Source organism: Tachyglossus aculeatus, chromosome 22, assembly GCF_015852505.1.
Source record: "Tachyglossus aculeatus isolate mTacAcu1 chromosome 22, mTacAcu1.pri, whole genome shotgun sequence".
Lineage (NCBI taxonomy): Eukaryota > Metazoa > Chordata > Mammalia > Monotremata > Tachyglossidae > Tachyglossus > Tachyglossus aculeatus.
In genome coordinates, this window is record NC_052087.1 from 37,928,916 (window position 1) to 37,941,022 (window position 12,107).

The following is a 12,107-nucleotide window of genomic DNA, read 5'->3' on the forward strand; positions in this document are numbered from 1 at the left end:
GTGAAGTGACTTGCCCAAAGCCACCCAGCTGACAATTGGTGGGGCCGGGATTCGAACCCATGACCTCTGACTCCAAAGCCCGGGCTCTTTCCGCTGAGCCGCGCTGCTTCTCCGCCCACCCCTTCCACCCTACCCTTCCACCGTCCCGCCATTCCGCCGTCGGCGCGGCCCCACTTGGGCAAGAGTGTGTAATACGTAATAATAAGCGACGACATAATAAGCGACGACAACTAGTGATGGCATTTGTTAAGCGCTTACTATGTGCAAAGCACTGTTCTAAGCACTGGGGCGATACAAGTTGATCGGGTTGTCCCACGCGCGGCTCAGCCTTAATCCCCATTTTCCAGATGAGGGACCTGAGGCCCGGAGAAGTGAAGTGAGTTGCCCAAAGTCACCCAGCTGACAATTGGCGGAGCCGGCATTCGAACCCATGACCTCTGACTCCGAAGCCTGGGCTCTTTCCGCTGAGCCGCGCTGCTTCTCCGCCCGCCCCTTCCACCGTCCTGCCATTCCGCCGTCGGCGCGGCCCGACTCGGGCAAGAGTGCGTAATACGTCATAATAAGCGACGACAACTAATGACGGTATTTGTTAAGCGCTTACTATGTGCAAAGCACTGTTCTAAGCACTGGGGCGATACAAGTTGATCGGGTTGTCCCACGCGCGGCTCAGCCTTAATCCCCATTTTCCAGATGAGGGAACTGAGGCCTGGAGAAGTGAAGTGACTTGCCCCAAGTCACCCAGCTGACAATTGGCGGAGCCGGGATTCGAACCCATGACCTCGGACTCCAAAGCCCGGGCTCTTTCCGCTGAGCCGCGCTGCTTCTCCGCCCCTCCCTTCCACCCGACCCTTCCACCGTCCCGCCATTCCGCCTTCGGCGCGGCCCCACTCGGGCAAGAGTGCGTAATACGTAATAATAAGCGACGACAGATGGTATTTGTTAAGCGCTTACTATGTGCAAAGCACTGTTCTAAGCAGTTGATCGGGTTGTCCCACGTGCGGCTCAGCCTTAATCCCCATTTTCCAGATGAGGGAACTGAGGCCCGGAGAAGTGAAGTGAGTTGCCCCAAGTCACCCAGCTGACAACTGGCAGAGCCGGGATTCGAACCCATGACCTCGGACTCCAAAGCCCGGGCTCTTTCCGCTGAGCCCCGCTGCTTCTCCGCCCGCCCCCACCTCCACCCTACCCTCTCCCCAGCGGTACTCACGGTGATTTTGAACCAGTTTTTCGAGGAGCCGTCCTGGGCGGCCCCGGCCCCGCCTCGGTCCTGGGCGTTCTTGTCCCGCCGCTCGTTGCGGGCTCTCTCGGGCCAGTTGTCCCCTCGGCGGTTCAGCCGAGCGTAGGGATTACTGTGCGGGGGAAGGCAGGGAGGGAGGCGGTGAGCTCCAGGGATGACATCCCTCTCGCGCGAGGCCAATCCCGATTCCGCGGGGACGCTCGGCATCCTCCTCCCCCCAGTCCCGCTCCCCGGGAAGCGACCGGAGAAACACGGGGCGGGAATTCCGCTGCCTGGGGGGCGTTCTGGGCGCTAGGGCCCGGTTCTACGGTTGAATCTGAATAACGAAAGGGATGCTAGGGCCCTAACTACTGTCTTTGTGAAACGGGGGCGGGGGGTTCGCCAATTATTTTGATAAGTATATTCCCGGGTGGGCAGCAAAACCTCTGTCAGAGTTGCGAGAGATTGCGCGTCTTGTACAAAATATGAAACCCACTAATGCTGCAGGGGTCCTGCTTATGGGCCACTCCTACTCCCTGATCTCCTCACCGTACCTCGCTCTCGCCTGTCCCGCCATCGACCCCCAGCCCACGTCCTCCCCCAGGCCCGGAATGCCCTCCCTCCGCCCATCCGCCAAGCTAGCTCTCTTCCTCCCTTCAAGGCCCTGCTGAGAGCTCACCTCCTCCAGGAGGCCTTCCCACACTGAGCCCCTTCCTTCCTCTCCCCCTCGTCCCCCTCTCCATCCCCCCCATCTTACCTCCTTCCCTTCCCCACAGCACCTGTATATATGCATATGTTTGTACATATTTACTACTCTATTTTATTTGTGCATATCTATTCTATTTATTTTATTTTGTTAGTATGTTTGGTTTTGTTCTCTGTCTCCCCCTTTTAGACTGTGAGCCCTCTGTTGGGTAGGGACTGTCTCTAGATGTTGCCAATTTGTACTTCCCAAGCGCTTAGTGCAGTGCTCTGCACATAGTAAGCGCTCAATAAATACGACTGATGATGATGATGATGATGGGGCGTTGCTTTCATTGTCATCAGGAGGGTCATTTTGGGAGAGATTGTCCTAAATTGCGGCGAAATGAGCGGGGAAGATACCCACGGGTTTTTCCCCCCGATTGTCCAGTCAGGGTCTAGCCCCGAGGAATGGACCCCGTATGCCCCCAACCCAAAATACAGGCCCCAACTTTGGCCCCTTGGGACCCAGGGGGACCCCAGTGACTCCCATTTCCCCCAAATATGCGACCCCCTGGGGATGAGCATCCCGATGTGCCTGGCCGGATGCTCCCCGGGGATTGATTTCCCTGATCGGAGCCTCTACGATGAACCGCGGGTAAAGCCGTACGGCACGGCTCCCGTGGCGCCTGATGACCGGCTCGTCACCCGTGAGTCGTTCTGTGAATTGACCATTAATACAAAGTCCTACAAAACAGCTAGTTGATACGGGTGCAACCTATCCAGAGAAGCAGCGTGGCTCAGTGGGACGAGCACGGGCTTTGGGGTCTGAGGTCATGGGTTCGGATCCCGGCTCCACCAAGTCTGCTGTGTGACCTTGGGTAAGTCGCTTAAACTTCTCTGAGCCTCATCTGTAAAAATGGGGATGAAGACTGTGAGCCCCACGTGGGACAACTTGATCACCTGGTATCCCCCCCAGCGCTTAGAACAGTGCTTTGCACATAGTAAGTGCTTAATAAATGCCGTCGTTATTATTATTATTATTAGGGCTGCGGTCCTTTTTCCCCCCTCCCGGAGCCGGACACTCACAATCGGCCACGGGGAGCTTCGTGGGCGTCGCTCATGGCCACATCACCGTCGTCCTCTTCGGGGCGAGGGGGCCGGGGGCCTTGCCCGCCGCGGTTGCGGGGTCGCTGGCTTGACTCGTGCGGCCTCCATCGGAAGGGGCCGCGGCCTTTCCGCCTCCTCGGGGGGAAGCTGCCCCCGACGCGGTCGTCGTGCTCTGGAGTGGAGGGGCGCGTGTGAGTGTCCGGGGGGACGGAAGCGGGGACACTGTGAGCCCTCCTCCCTCCTAAGCCGTCAGAGCCACGACGGCTGCCCCTGGAAACGCCTACATCTAGGTGCCATCCTTCTGGATAATCCCAGCACGCTCCCGCTCCGTGCGGCCTTGCCGGGCTTATTCCCCTTGGGAATAACAGTCTTTTAGACTGTGAGCCCACTGTTGGGTAGGGACTGTCTCTCTATGTTGCCAACTTGGACTTCCCAAGCGATTAGTACAGTGCTCTACACACAGTAAGCGCTCAATAACTACGACTGATTGATTGACCGTCTCTACATGTTGCCAGCCTGTACTTCACAAGCGCTTAGTACAGTGCTCTGCCCACAGTAAGCGCTCAATAAATACGATTGATTGATGCCAACTAATGAATTCTCTCCTCAAAGGCCCTGTTTTTCCCCCCAACTTACCCCTCTCAAATTCCACCTGAACCTCCCAATGGTCCTTCCGTCTGCACCCCATTTTCATTCCCCCCCATCTTACCTCCTTCACTTCCCCACAGCACCTGTATATATGTATATATGTTTGTACGGATTTATTACTCTATTTATTTTACTTGTACATATCTATTCTATTTATTTTACTTTGTTAATATGTTTGGTTTTGTTCTCTGCCTCCCCCTTCTAATCAATCAATCGTATTTATTGAGCGCTTACTGTGTGCATCAATCAATCAATCGTATTTATTGAGCGCTTACCGTGTGCATCAATCAATCAATCAATCGTATTTATTGAACGCTTACTGTGTGCAGAGCACTGTACTGAGCGCTTGGGAAGTACAAGCTGGCAACGTCTAGAGACGGTCCCTACCCAACAGCGGGCTCACAGTCTAGAAGGGGGAGACAGAGAACAAAACCAAACATACTAACAAAATAAAATAAGTAGAATAGATAGGTACAAGTAAAATACATAAATAAATTAATAGACTTCTAGAATGTGAGCCCACTGTTGGGTAGGGACTGTCTCTATATGTTGCCAACTTGTACTTCCCAAGCGCTTAGTGCAGTGCTCTGCACACAGTAAGCGCTCAATAAATACGATTGATTGACTGATTGATTCTCCACCGCCCTCCCTTTTCCCCCGAGGAGCAGCGTGGCTCAATGGAAGGAGCCCGGGCTTTGGAGTCAGAGGTTACGGGTTCAAATCCCTCCTCTGCCAATTCTCAGCTGGGTGACTTTGGGCAAGTCACTTCACTTCTCTGTGCCTCAGTTCCATCATCTGTAAAATGGGGATGAAGACTGTGAGCCCCCCCCCCCCCCCCGTGGGACCGCCTGATCACCTTGTAACCTCCCCAGTGCTTAGAACAGTGCTTGGCACGTAGTAAGCGCTTATCACTTTTTTTTTCACCCGTTTCCCGGTCCCTGGGAACAAACATACCAAAGAACGCCCTTCGTGTTGTAAATACAGTCCCCAGCACAATACCATTAATAGTAACAATGGCATTGGTGAAGCGCTTACTACGTGCCAAGCGCTGGACATTAACACATCATTATTAATCGTATTTATTGAGCACTGTACTAAGCAGTTGGGTGAGAACAAGGGAACACCCAATGCCCTCCCTCAGTTCCCTCCTCTGTCAAACACGGATGAAGACGCTGGGACAACCTGATGACCCTGTACCCCCCCCCCAGCGCTTAGAACAGTGCTTTGCACATAGTAAGTGCTTAATAAACGCCATCATCATTTATTTTTTATAAATAAATCATTTTACAAATAAATCATCATTTATTTATCATGTTTCTTTCCCGGTCCCTGGGAACCAACATACCAAAGAGCGCCCTTCGTGTCGTAAACACAGTCCCCAGCCCAATACCATTAATAGTAACGATGGCATTGGTGAAGCGCTTAATAAATGCCATCATCACTTACTTTTTATAAATAAATCATTTTATAAATAAATCATCAATTATTTATCATGTTTCTTTCCCGGTCCCTGGGAGCCAACATACCAAAGAACGCCCTTCGTGTCGTAAACACAGTCCCCAGCCCAATACCATTAATAGTAACGATGGCACTGGTGAAGCGCTTAATAAATGCCATCATCATTTATTTTTTATAAATAAATCATTTTACAAATAAATCATCATTTATTTATCATGTTTCTTTCCCGGTCCCTGGGAACCAACATACCAAAGAGCGCCCTTCGTGTCGTAAACGCAGTCCCCAGCCCAGTACCATTAATAGTAACGATGGCATTGGTGAAGCGCTTACTACGTGCCAAGCGCTGGACATTAACACACCATTATTAATCGTATTTATTGAGCGCTCACTGTGTGCGGAGCACTGTACTACGCAGTTGGGTGAGAACAAGGGAACACCCAATGCACTCCCTCAATTCCCTCCTGTGTCAAACGGGGATGAAGACGCATGGGACAACCTGATGACCCTGTATCCCCCCTAGCGCTTTGCACATAGTAAGCGCTTAATAAACGCCATCATCATTCACTTTTTATAAATAAATCATTTTATAAATAAATCATCAATTATTTATCATGTTTCTTTCCCAGTCCCTGGGAACCAACATACCAAAGAACATACCAAACACAGCCCCCAGCCCAATACCATTAATAGTAACGATGGCATTGGTGAAGCGCTTACTACGTGCCAAGTGCTGGACATTAACACATCATTATTAATCGTATTTATTGAGCGCTTACTGTGTGCAGAGCACTGTACTACGCAGTTAGGTGAGAACAAGGGAACACCCAACGCACTCCCTCAGTTCCCTCCTCTGTCAAACGGGGATGAAGGCTGGGAGCCCCCGCGTAGGACAACCTGATTCATTCAATCGTATTTATTGAGCGCTTACTGTGTGCAGAGCACTGTACTAACCGCTTGGGAAGTACAAGTTAGCAACCTGATGACCCTGTATCCCTCCCGGCGCTTAGAACAGTGCTTGGCACAGAGTAAGTGCTTGACAAATCTTTTAGACTGTGAGCCCACTGTTGGGTAGGGACCGTCTCTATATGTTGCCAATTTGTACTTCCCAAGCGCTTAGTACAGTGCTCTGCACATAGTAAGCGCTCAATAAATACAATTGATGATGATGATGATGATGACAAATGCCCCTCCAGGAGGCCTTCCCAGACTGAGCCACCTCCTTCCCCTCCCCACAGCACCTGTATATCTGTTTGTACAGATTTATTATTACTCTATTTTATTTGTACATATTTACTATTCTATTCATTTTATTTTGCTAATCTGTTTTGTTTTGTCGTCTGTCTCCCCCTTCTAGACTGTGAGCCCGCTGTTGGGTAGGGACCGTCTCTCTATGTTGCCAACTTGTACTTCCCAAGCGCTTAGTACAGTACTCTGCACACGGTAAGCGCTCAATAAATACGATTGAATGAATGAATGAATGTACTACGTGCTTGGGAAGTACAAGTTAGCACCCTGATGACCCTGCATCCCTCCCAGTGATTAGAAAAGTGCTTGGCACATAGTAAACGCTTAACAAATGCCATGGTGATGATGAGGATGATGATGATTTTCCATATTTACTATTCTACTTATTTTATTTTGTTAATCTGTTTTGCTTTGTTGTCTGTCTCCCCCTTCTAGACTGTGAGCCCGCTGTTGGGTAGGGACCGTCTCTATAAGGTGCCAACTTGGACCTCCCAAGCGCTTAGTCCAGTGCTCTGCACACAGTAAGCGCTCAATAAATACGACTGAACTGAATGAATGATAATGATTATTTTCCATATTTACTATTCTTTTTGTTAACATGTTTTGTTTTGTTGTCTGTCTCCCCCTTCTAGACTGTGAGCCCGCTGTTGGGTGGGGACCGTTTCTAGATGTTGCCCACTTGTCCTACCCAGGCGCTTAGTCCAGTGCTCCGCACACAGTAAGCGCTCAATAAATACGATTGAACTGAAGGAATGAGGATAATGATTGCTTCTCATATTTACTATTCTATTTATTTTATTTTGTTAATATGTTTTGTTGTCTGTCCCCCCCTTCTAAACTGTGAGCCCGCTGTTGGGTGGGGACCGTCTCTAGATGTCGCCGACTTGTCCTTCCCAAGCGCTTACTCCAGTGCTCTGCACACAGTAAGCGCTCAATAAATACGACTGGATGAATGAATGAATGATGGGTAGGGACCGTCTCTAGATGTTGCCGACTTGTCCTTCCCAAGCGCTTAGTCCAGTGCTCTGCACACAGTAAGCGCTCAATACGATTGAATGAATGGATGAATGAATGATGGGTAGGGACCGTCTCTAGATGTTGCCGACTTGTCCTTCCCAAGCGCTTAGTCCAGTGCTTTGCACACAGTAAGCGCTCAATAAATACGATTGAATGAATGGATGGATGGATGGATGAATGAATAATGGGTAAGGACCGGCTCTAGATGTTGCCAACTTGTCCTTCCCAAGCGCTCAGTCCAGTGCTCTGCACACGGTAAGCGCTCAACAAATACGATTGAATGAATGGATGGATGGATGGATGAATGAACGATGGGTAAGGACCGGCTCTAGATGTTGCCAACTTGGACTTCCCAAGCGCTGAGTCCAGTGCTCTGCACACAGTAAGTGCTCAATAAATACGACCGAATGAATGAATGGATGAATGAATGAATCTCTTTGTCGCCGACTTACGTTGCCAGCTTGTTCTTCCCAAGCGCTTAGTACAGTGCTCTGCACGCAGTAAGCTCTCAATAAATACGACTGATTGATTGACTTGTCCTTCCCAAGCGCTTAGGCCAGTGCTCTGCACGCAGTAAGCGCTCAATAAATATGACTGAATGAACGGATGGATGGATGGATGAATGAATGATGGGTGGGGGCCGTCGCTGTTGCCGACTTGTACATCCCAAGCGCTTAGTCCAGTGCTCTGCACACAGTAAGCGCCCAATAAATACGATTGAATGGAATGAATGAATGATGGGTAGGGACCCGTCTCTCTATGTTGCCGACTTGTCCTTCCCAAGCGCTTAGTCCAGCGCTCTGCACACAGTAGGCGCTCAATAAATACGACTGAATGAATGGACGGGTGGATGAATGAATGAATGAATGATGGGTAGGGACCGTCTCTAGATGTTGCCGACTTGTCCTTCCCAAGCTCTCAGTCCAGTGCTCTGCACACAGTAAGCGCTCAATAAATACGACTGAATGAATGAATGGATGAATGAATGAATGAGTCTCTTTGTCGCCGATTTACGTTGCCAGCTTGTTCTTCCCAAGCGCTTAGTACAGTGCTCTGCACGCAGTAAGCTCTCAATAAATACGACTGATTGATTGACTTGTCCTTCCCAAGCGCTTAGGCCAGTGCTCTGCACGCAGTAAGCGCTCAATAAATATGACTGAATGAACGGATGGATGGATGGATGAACGAATGATGGGTGGGGACCGTCGCTGTTGCCGACTTGTACATCCCAAGCGCTTAGTCCAGTGCTCTGCACACAGTAAGCGCCCAATAAATACGATTGAATGGAATGAATGAATGATGGGTAGGGACCCGTCTCTCTATGTTGCCGACTTGTCCTTCCCAAGCGCTTAGTCCAGCGCTCTGCACACAGTAAGCGCTCAATAAATACGACTGAATGAATGGACGGGTGGATGAATGAATGAATGAATGATGGGTAGGGACCGTCTCTAGATGTTGCCGACTTGTCCTTCCCAAGCTCTCAGTCCAGTGCTCTGCACACAGTAAGCGCTCAATAAATACGACTGAATGAATTAATGGATGAATGAATGAATGAATCTCTTTGTCGCCGACTTACGTTGCCAGCTTGTTCTTCCCAAGCGCTTAGTACAGTGCTCTGCACGCAGTAAGCTCTCAATAAATACGACTGATTGATTGACTTGTCCTTCCCAAGCGCTTAGGCCAGTGCTCTGCACGCAGTAAGCGCTCAATAAATATGACTGAATGAACGGATGGATGGATGGATGAATGAAGGGTAGGGACCGTCTCTCTATGTCGCCGACTTGTCCTTCCCAAGCGCTTAGTCCAGTGCTGTGCACACGGTAAGCGCTCAATAAATACGATTGATTGATTGCTGATTGACTTGGCCTTCCCAAGCGCTTAGTCCAGCGCTCTGCACACGGTAAGCGCTCAATAAATACGATTGATTGATTGATTGATGATTGACTTGGCCTTCCCAAGCGCTTAGTCCGGCGCTCTGCACACAGTCAGCGCTCAATCAATACGATTGAATGAATGAATGGATGGATGGATGGATGAATGACCTCCCTCCCTCCCTCAGGCCCCGTGTGGGCCATGGCCGCCCTCGCCCTGGCCCTTCAGCCGGGCCCCCCCTGAGGCCTGACCTCTGACCTCTGACCTCCCACCACCCCCCTCCCGGTGCCCCTGCCACAAACCAACGCCCCCCCCCCGGGTTTCCCGGGCCCCTTTCCTCCTCAGCACACTCAGCCCACCCACCCACCCACCCATTTCTGGCCTCCCTTGCGGGGACGCACCGTTGTAGGACTTCCCTTCGTCCGCCATGGGGGCCGAGACGCCTTCGACGCCGACGGCCCGCCCTCCGCCCCGGCAGGGGGACGATGCGCATGCGCCGCCCGGCCGGGGAGGGACGATGCGCAGGCGCCACCTGGTCGGGGATCCCTGGGCGGTGCTTCAGCGCGCCTGCGCAGCCTTGGACGCTGCTTCAGTGCGCCTGCGCAGCCCTGGGCGGTACTTCAGTGCGACTGCGCATCCCTGGGCGGCGCTTCAGTGCGACTGCGCAGCCTTGGACGCTGCTTCAGTCCGCCTGCGCAGCCCCGGGCGGTGCTTCACTGCGCCTGCGCAGCCTTGGACGCTGCTTCAGTGAGACTGCGCATCCCGAAGCGGTGCTTCAGTGCGCCTGCGCAGCCTTGGACGCTGCCTCAGTGCGACTGCGCATCCCTAGGCGGTGCTTCAGTGCGTCTCCGCATCCCAGGGCGGTGCTTCACTGCGCCTGCGCATCCCTGGCTGGTGCGTCAGTGCGTCTCCGCATCCTTGGACGCTGCTTCAGTGCGCCTGCGCATACCTGGGCGCTGATTCAGTGCGCCTGCGCATACCTGGCGCTGCTTCAGTGCGCTTGCGCATACCTGGGCGCTGCTTCAGCGCGCCTGCGCATACCTGGCGCTGCTTCAGTGCGCCTACGCATACCTGGGCGCTGCTTCAGCGCGCCTGCGCATACCTGGGCGCTGCTTCACTGCGCCTGCGCAGCCTTGGACTCTGCTTCAGTGCGCCTGCGCATGGACTCCAGCGGGCGGCATGCGCGCGTTTCCCGCCTCGCTCCTCGCCCCGCCCCCCGTCATTCATTCAATCGTATTTATTGAGCGCTTACTTAATGCAGAGCACTGGACTAAGCGCTTGGGAAGGACAAGTTGGCAACATATAGCGACGGTCCCTACCCAACAGTGGGCTCACAGTCTAGAAGGGGGAGACTGACAACAAAACATATTAACAAAATAAAATAAACAATATGTACATCCCATGTTAGCCTCCCTTGCGCCTGCGCACGCTCGTTTTCCCTCACTGCGCCTGCGCCCTGGAGCGACCTTTTTCCCACGACGTCTGTTGTCACTAAATAATAATGACGGCATTTATTAAGCCCTTCCTATGTGCCAAGCGCTGTTCTAAGCGCTGGGGAGGTTACAAGGTGATCAGCTTGTCCCATGGGGGGGGCTCACATTTAATCCCCATTTTCCAGATGAGGTAACTGAGGCCCAGAGAAGTGAAGTGACTTGCCCAAAGTCACAGAGTTCATTGGTAGAGCCGGGATTTGAACCCATGACCTCCGACTCCAAAGCCCTGGATCTTTCCACTGAGCCACGCTGCTTCTCTGATAATAGTGGCACTTATTAAGCGCTATGTGCAAAGCACTATTCTAAGCGCTGGGGAGGCTACAGTTACCTCATCTGTAAAATGGGGATTAAGACTGTGAGCCCCATGTGGGACAACAATAATAATAATAATAATGATAGCATTTATCAAGTACTTACTGTGTGCAAAGCAGTGTTCTAGGCGCTGGGGAGGTTACAATGTGATCAGTTTGTCCCACGGGGGGCTCAGTCTTCATTCCCATTTTACAGATGAGGGAACTGAGGCCCAGAGAAGCGAAGTGACTTGCCCAAAGTCACACAGCTGGCAATTGGCAGAGCTGGGATTTGAACCCCTGACCTCGGACTCCAAAGCCCGGGCTGTTTCCACTGAGTCATGCTGCTTCTCACCTTGTATTCATTCAATCGTATTTATTGAGCGCTTACTGTGTGCAGAGCACTGTACTAAGTGCTTGGGAAGTACAAGTTGGCAACATATAGAGACGGTCCCTACCCAACAACGGGCTCATTCATTCATTCAATCGTATTTATTGAGCGCTTACCGTGTGCGGTGCACTTGTATTCCTCCCAGCGCTTAGAACAGTGCTTTGCACATAGCGCTAACGAATACCCTCATTATTATTATTATTACAAGGTGATCAGGTTGTCCCACGGAGGGCTCGCAGTCTGCATCCCCATTTTACAGATGAGGTAACTGAGGCACAGAGAAGTGAAGAACTTGCCCAAAGCCACACAGCTGACTACTGGCGGAGCTGGGATTCGAACCCATGACCTCCGACTCCAAAGCCCGGGCTCTTTCCACCAAGCCACGCTTCTTCATCCATCACTGTTACTCCTACTTCTACCACCATCTGAATAATAATAATAATTATGGTATTCATTGAGCACTTACCATATGCCCCTTCCTTCCTCTCCCACTCATCCCCCTCTCCATCCCCCCCATCTTACCTCCTTCCCTTCCCCACAGCACCTGTATAGATGTATATATGTTTGTACAGATTTATTACTCTATTTTATTTGTGCATATCTATTCTATTTATTTTATTTTGTTAGTATGTTTGGTTTTGTTCTGTCTCCCCCTTTTAGACTGTGAGCTCACTGTTGGGCAGGAA

At 51.4% G+C, this 12,107-nt stretch overlaps 1 protein-coding gene across 1 annotated transcript in view; it reads right to left on the reverse strand.

The window, feature by feature from the left end:
- Positions 1-9,751, reverse strand: part of NXF1 (nuclear RNA export factor 1) — a 35,194-nt gene extending 25,443 nt beyond the window's left edge. Inside the window, exons 1-3 of the mRNA XM_038764238.1 lie at positions 9,649-9,751; positions 2,987-3,179; positions 1,208-1,349 (exon numbers count right to left, since the gene is read on the reverse strand). Of these exons, the coding sequence (XP_038620166.1) occupies positions 1,208-1,349; positions 2,987-3,179; positions 9,649-9,676 (363 nt within the window). The 5' untranslated portion in view covers positions 9,677-9,751. The remainder of the gene's footprint in view (positions 1-1,207; positions 1,350-2,986; positions 3,180-9,648) is intronic.
- Between the last annotated feature and the right edge of the window lie 2,356 nt (positions 9,752-12,107).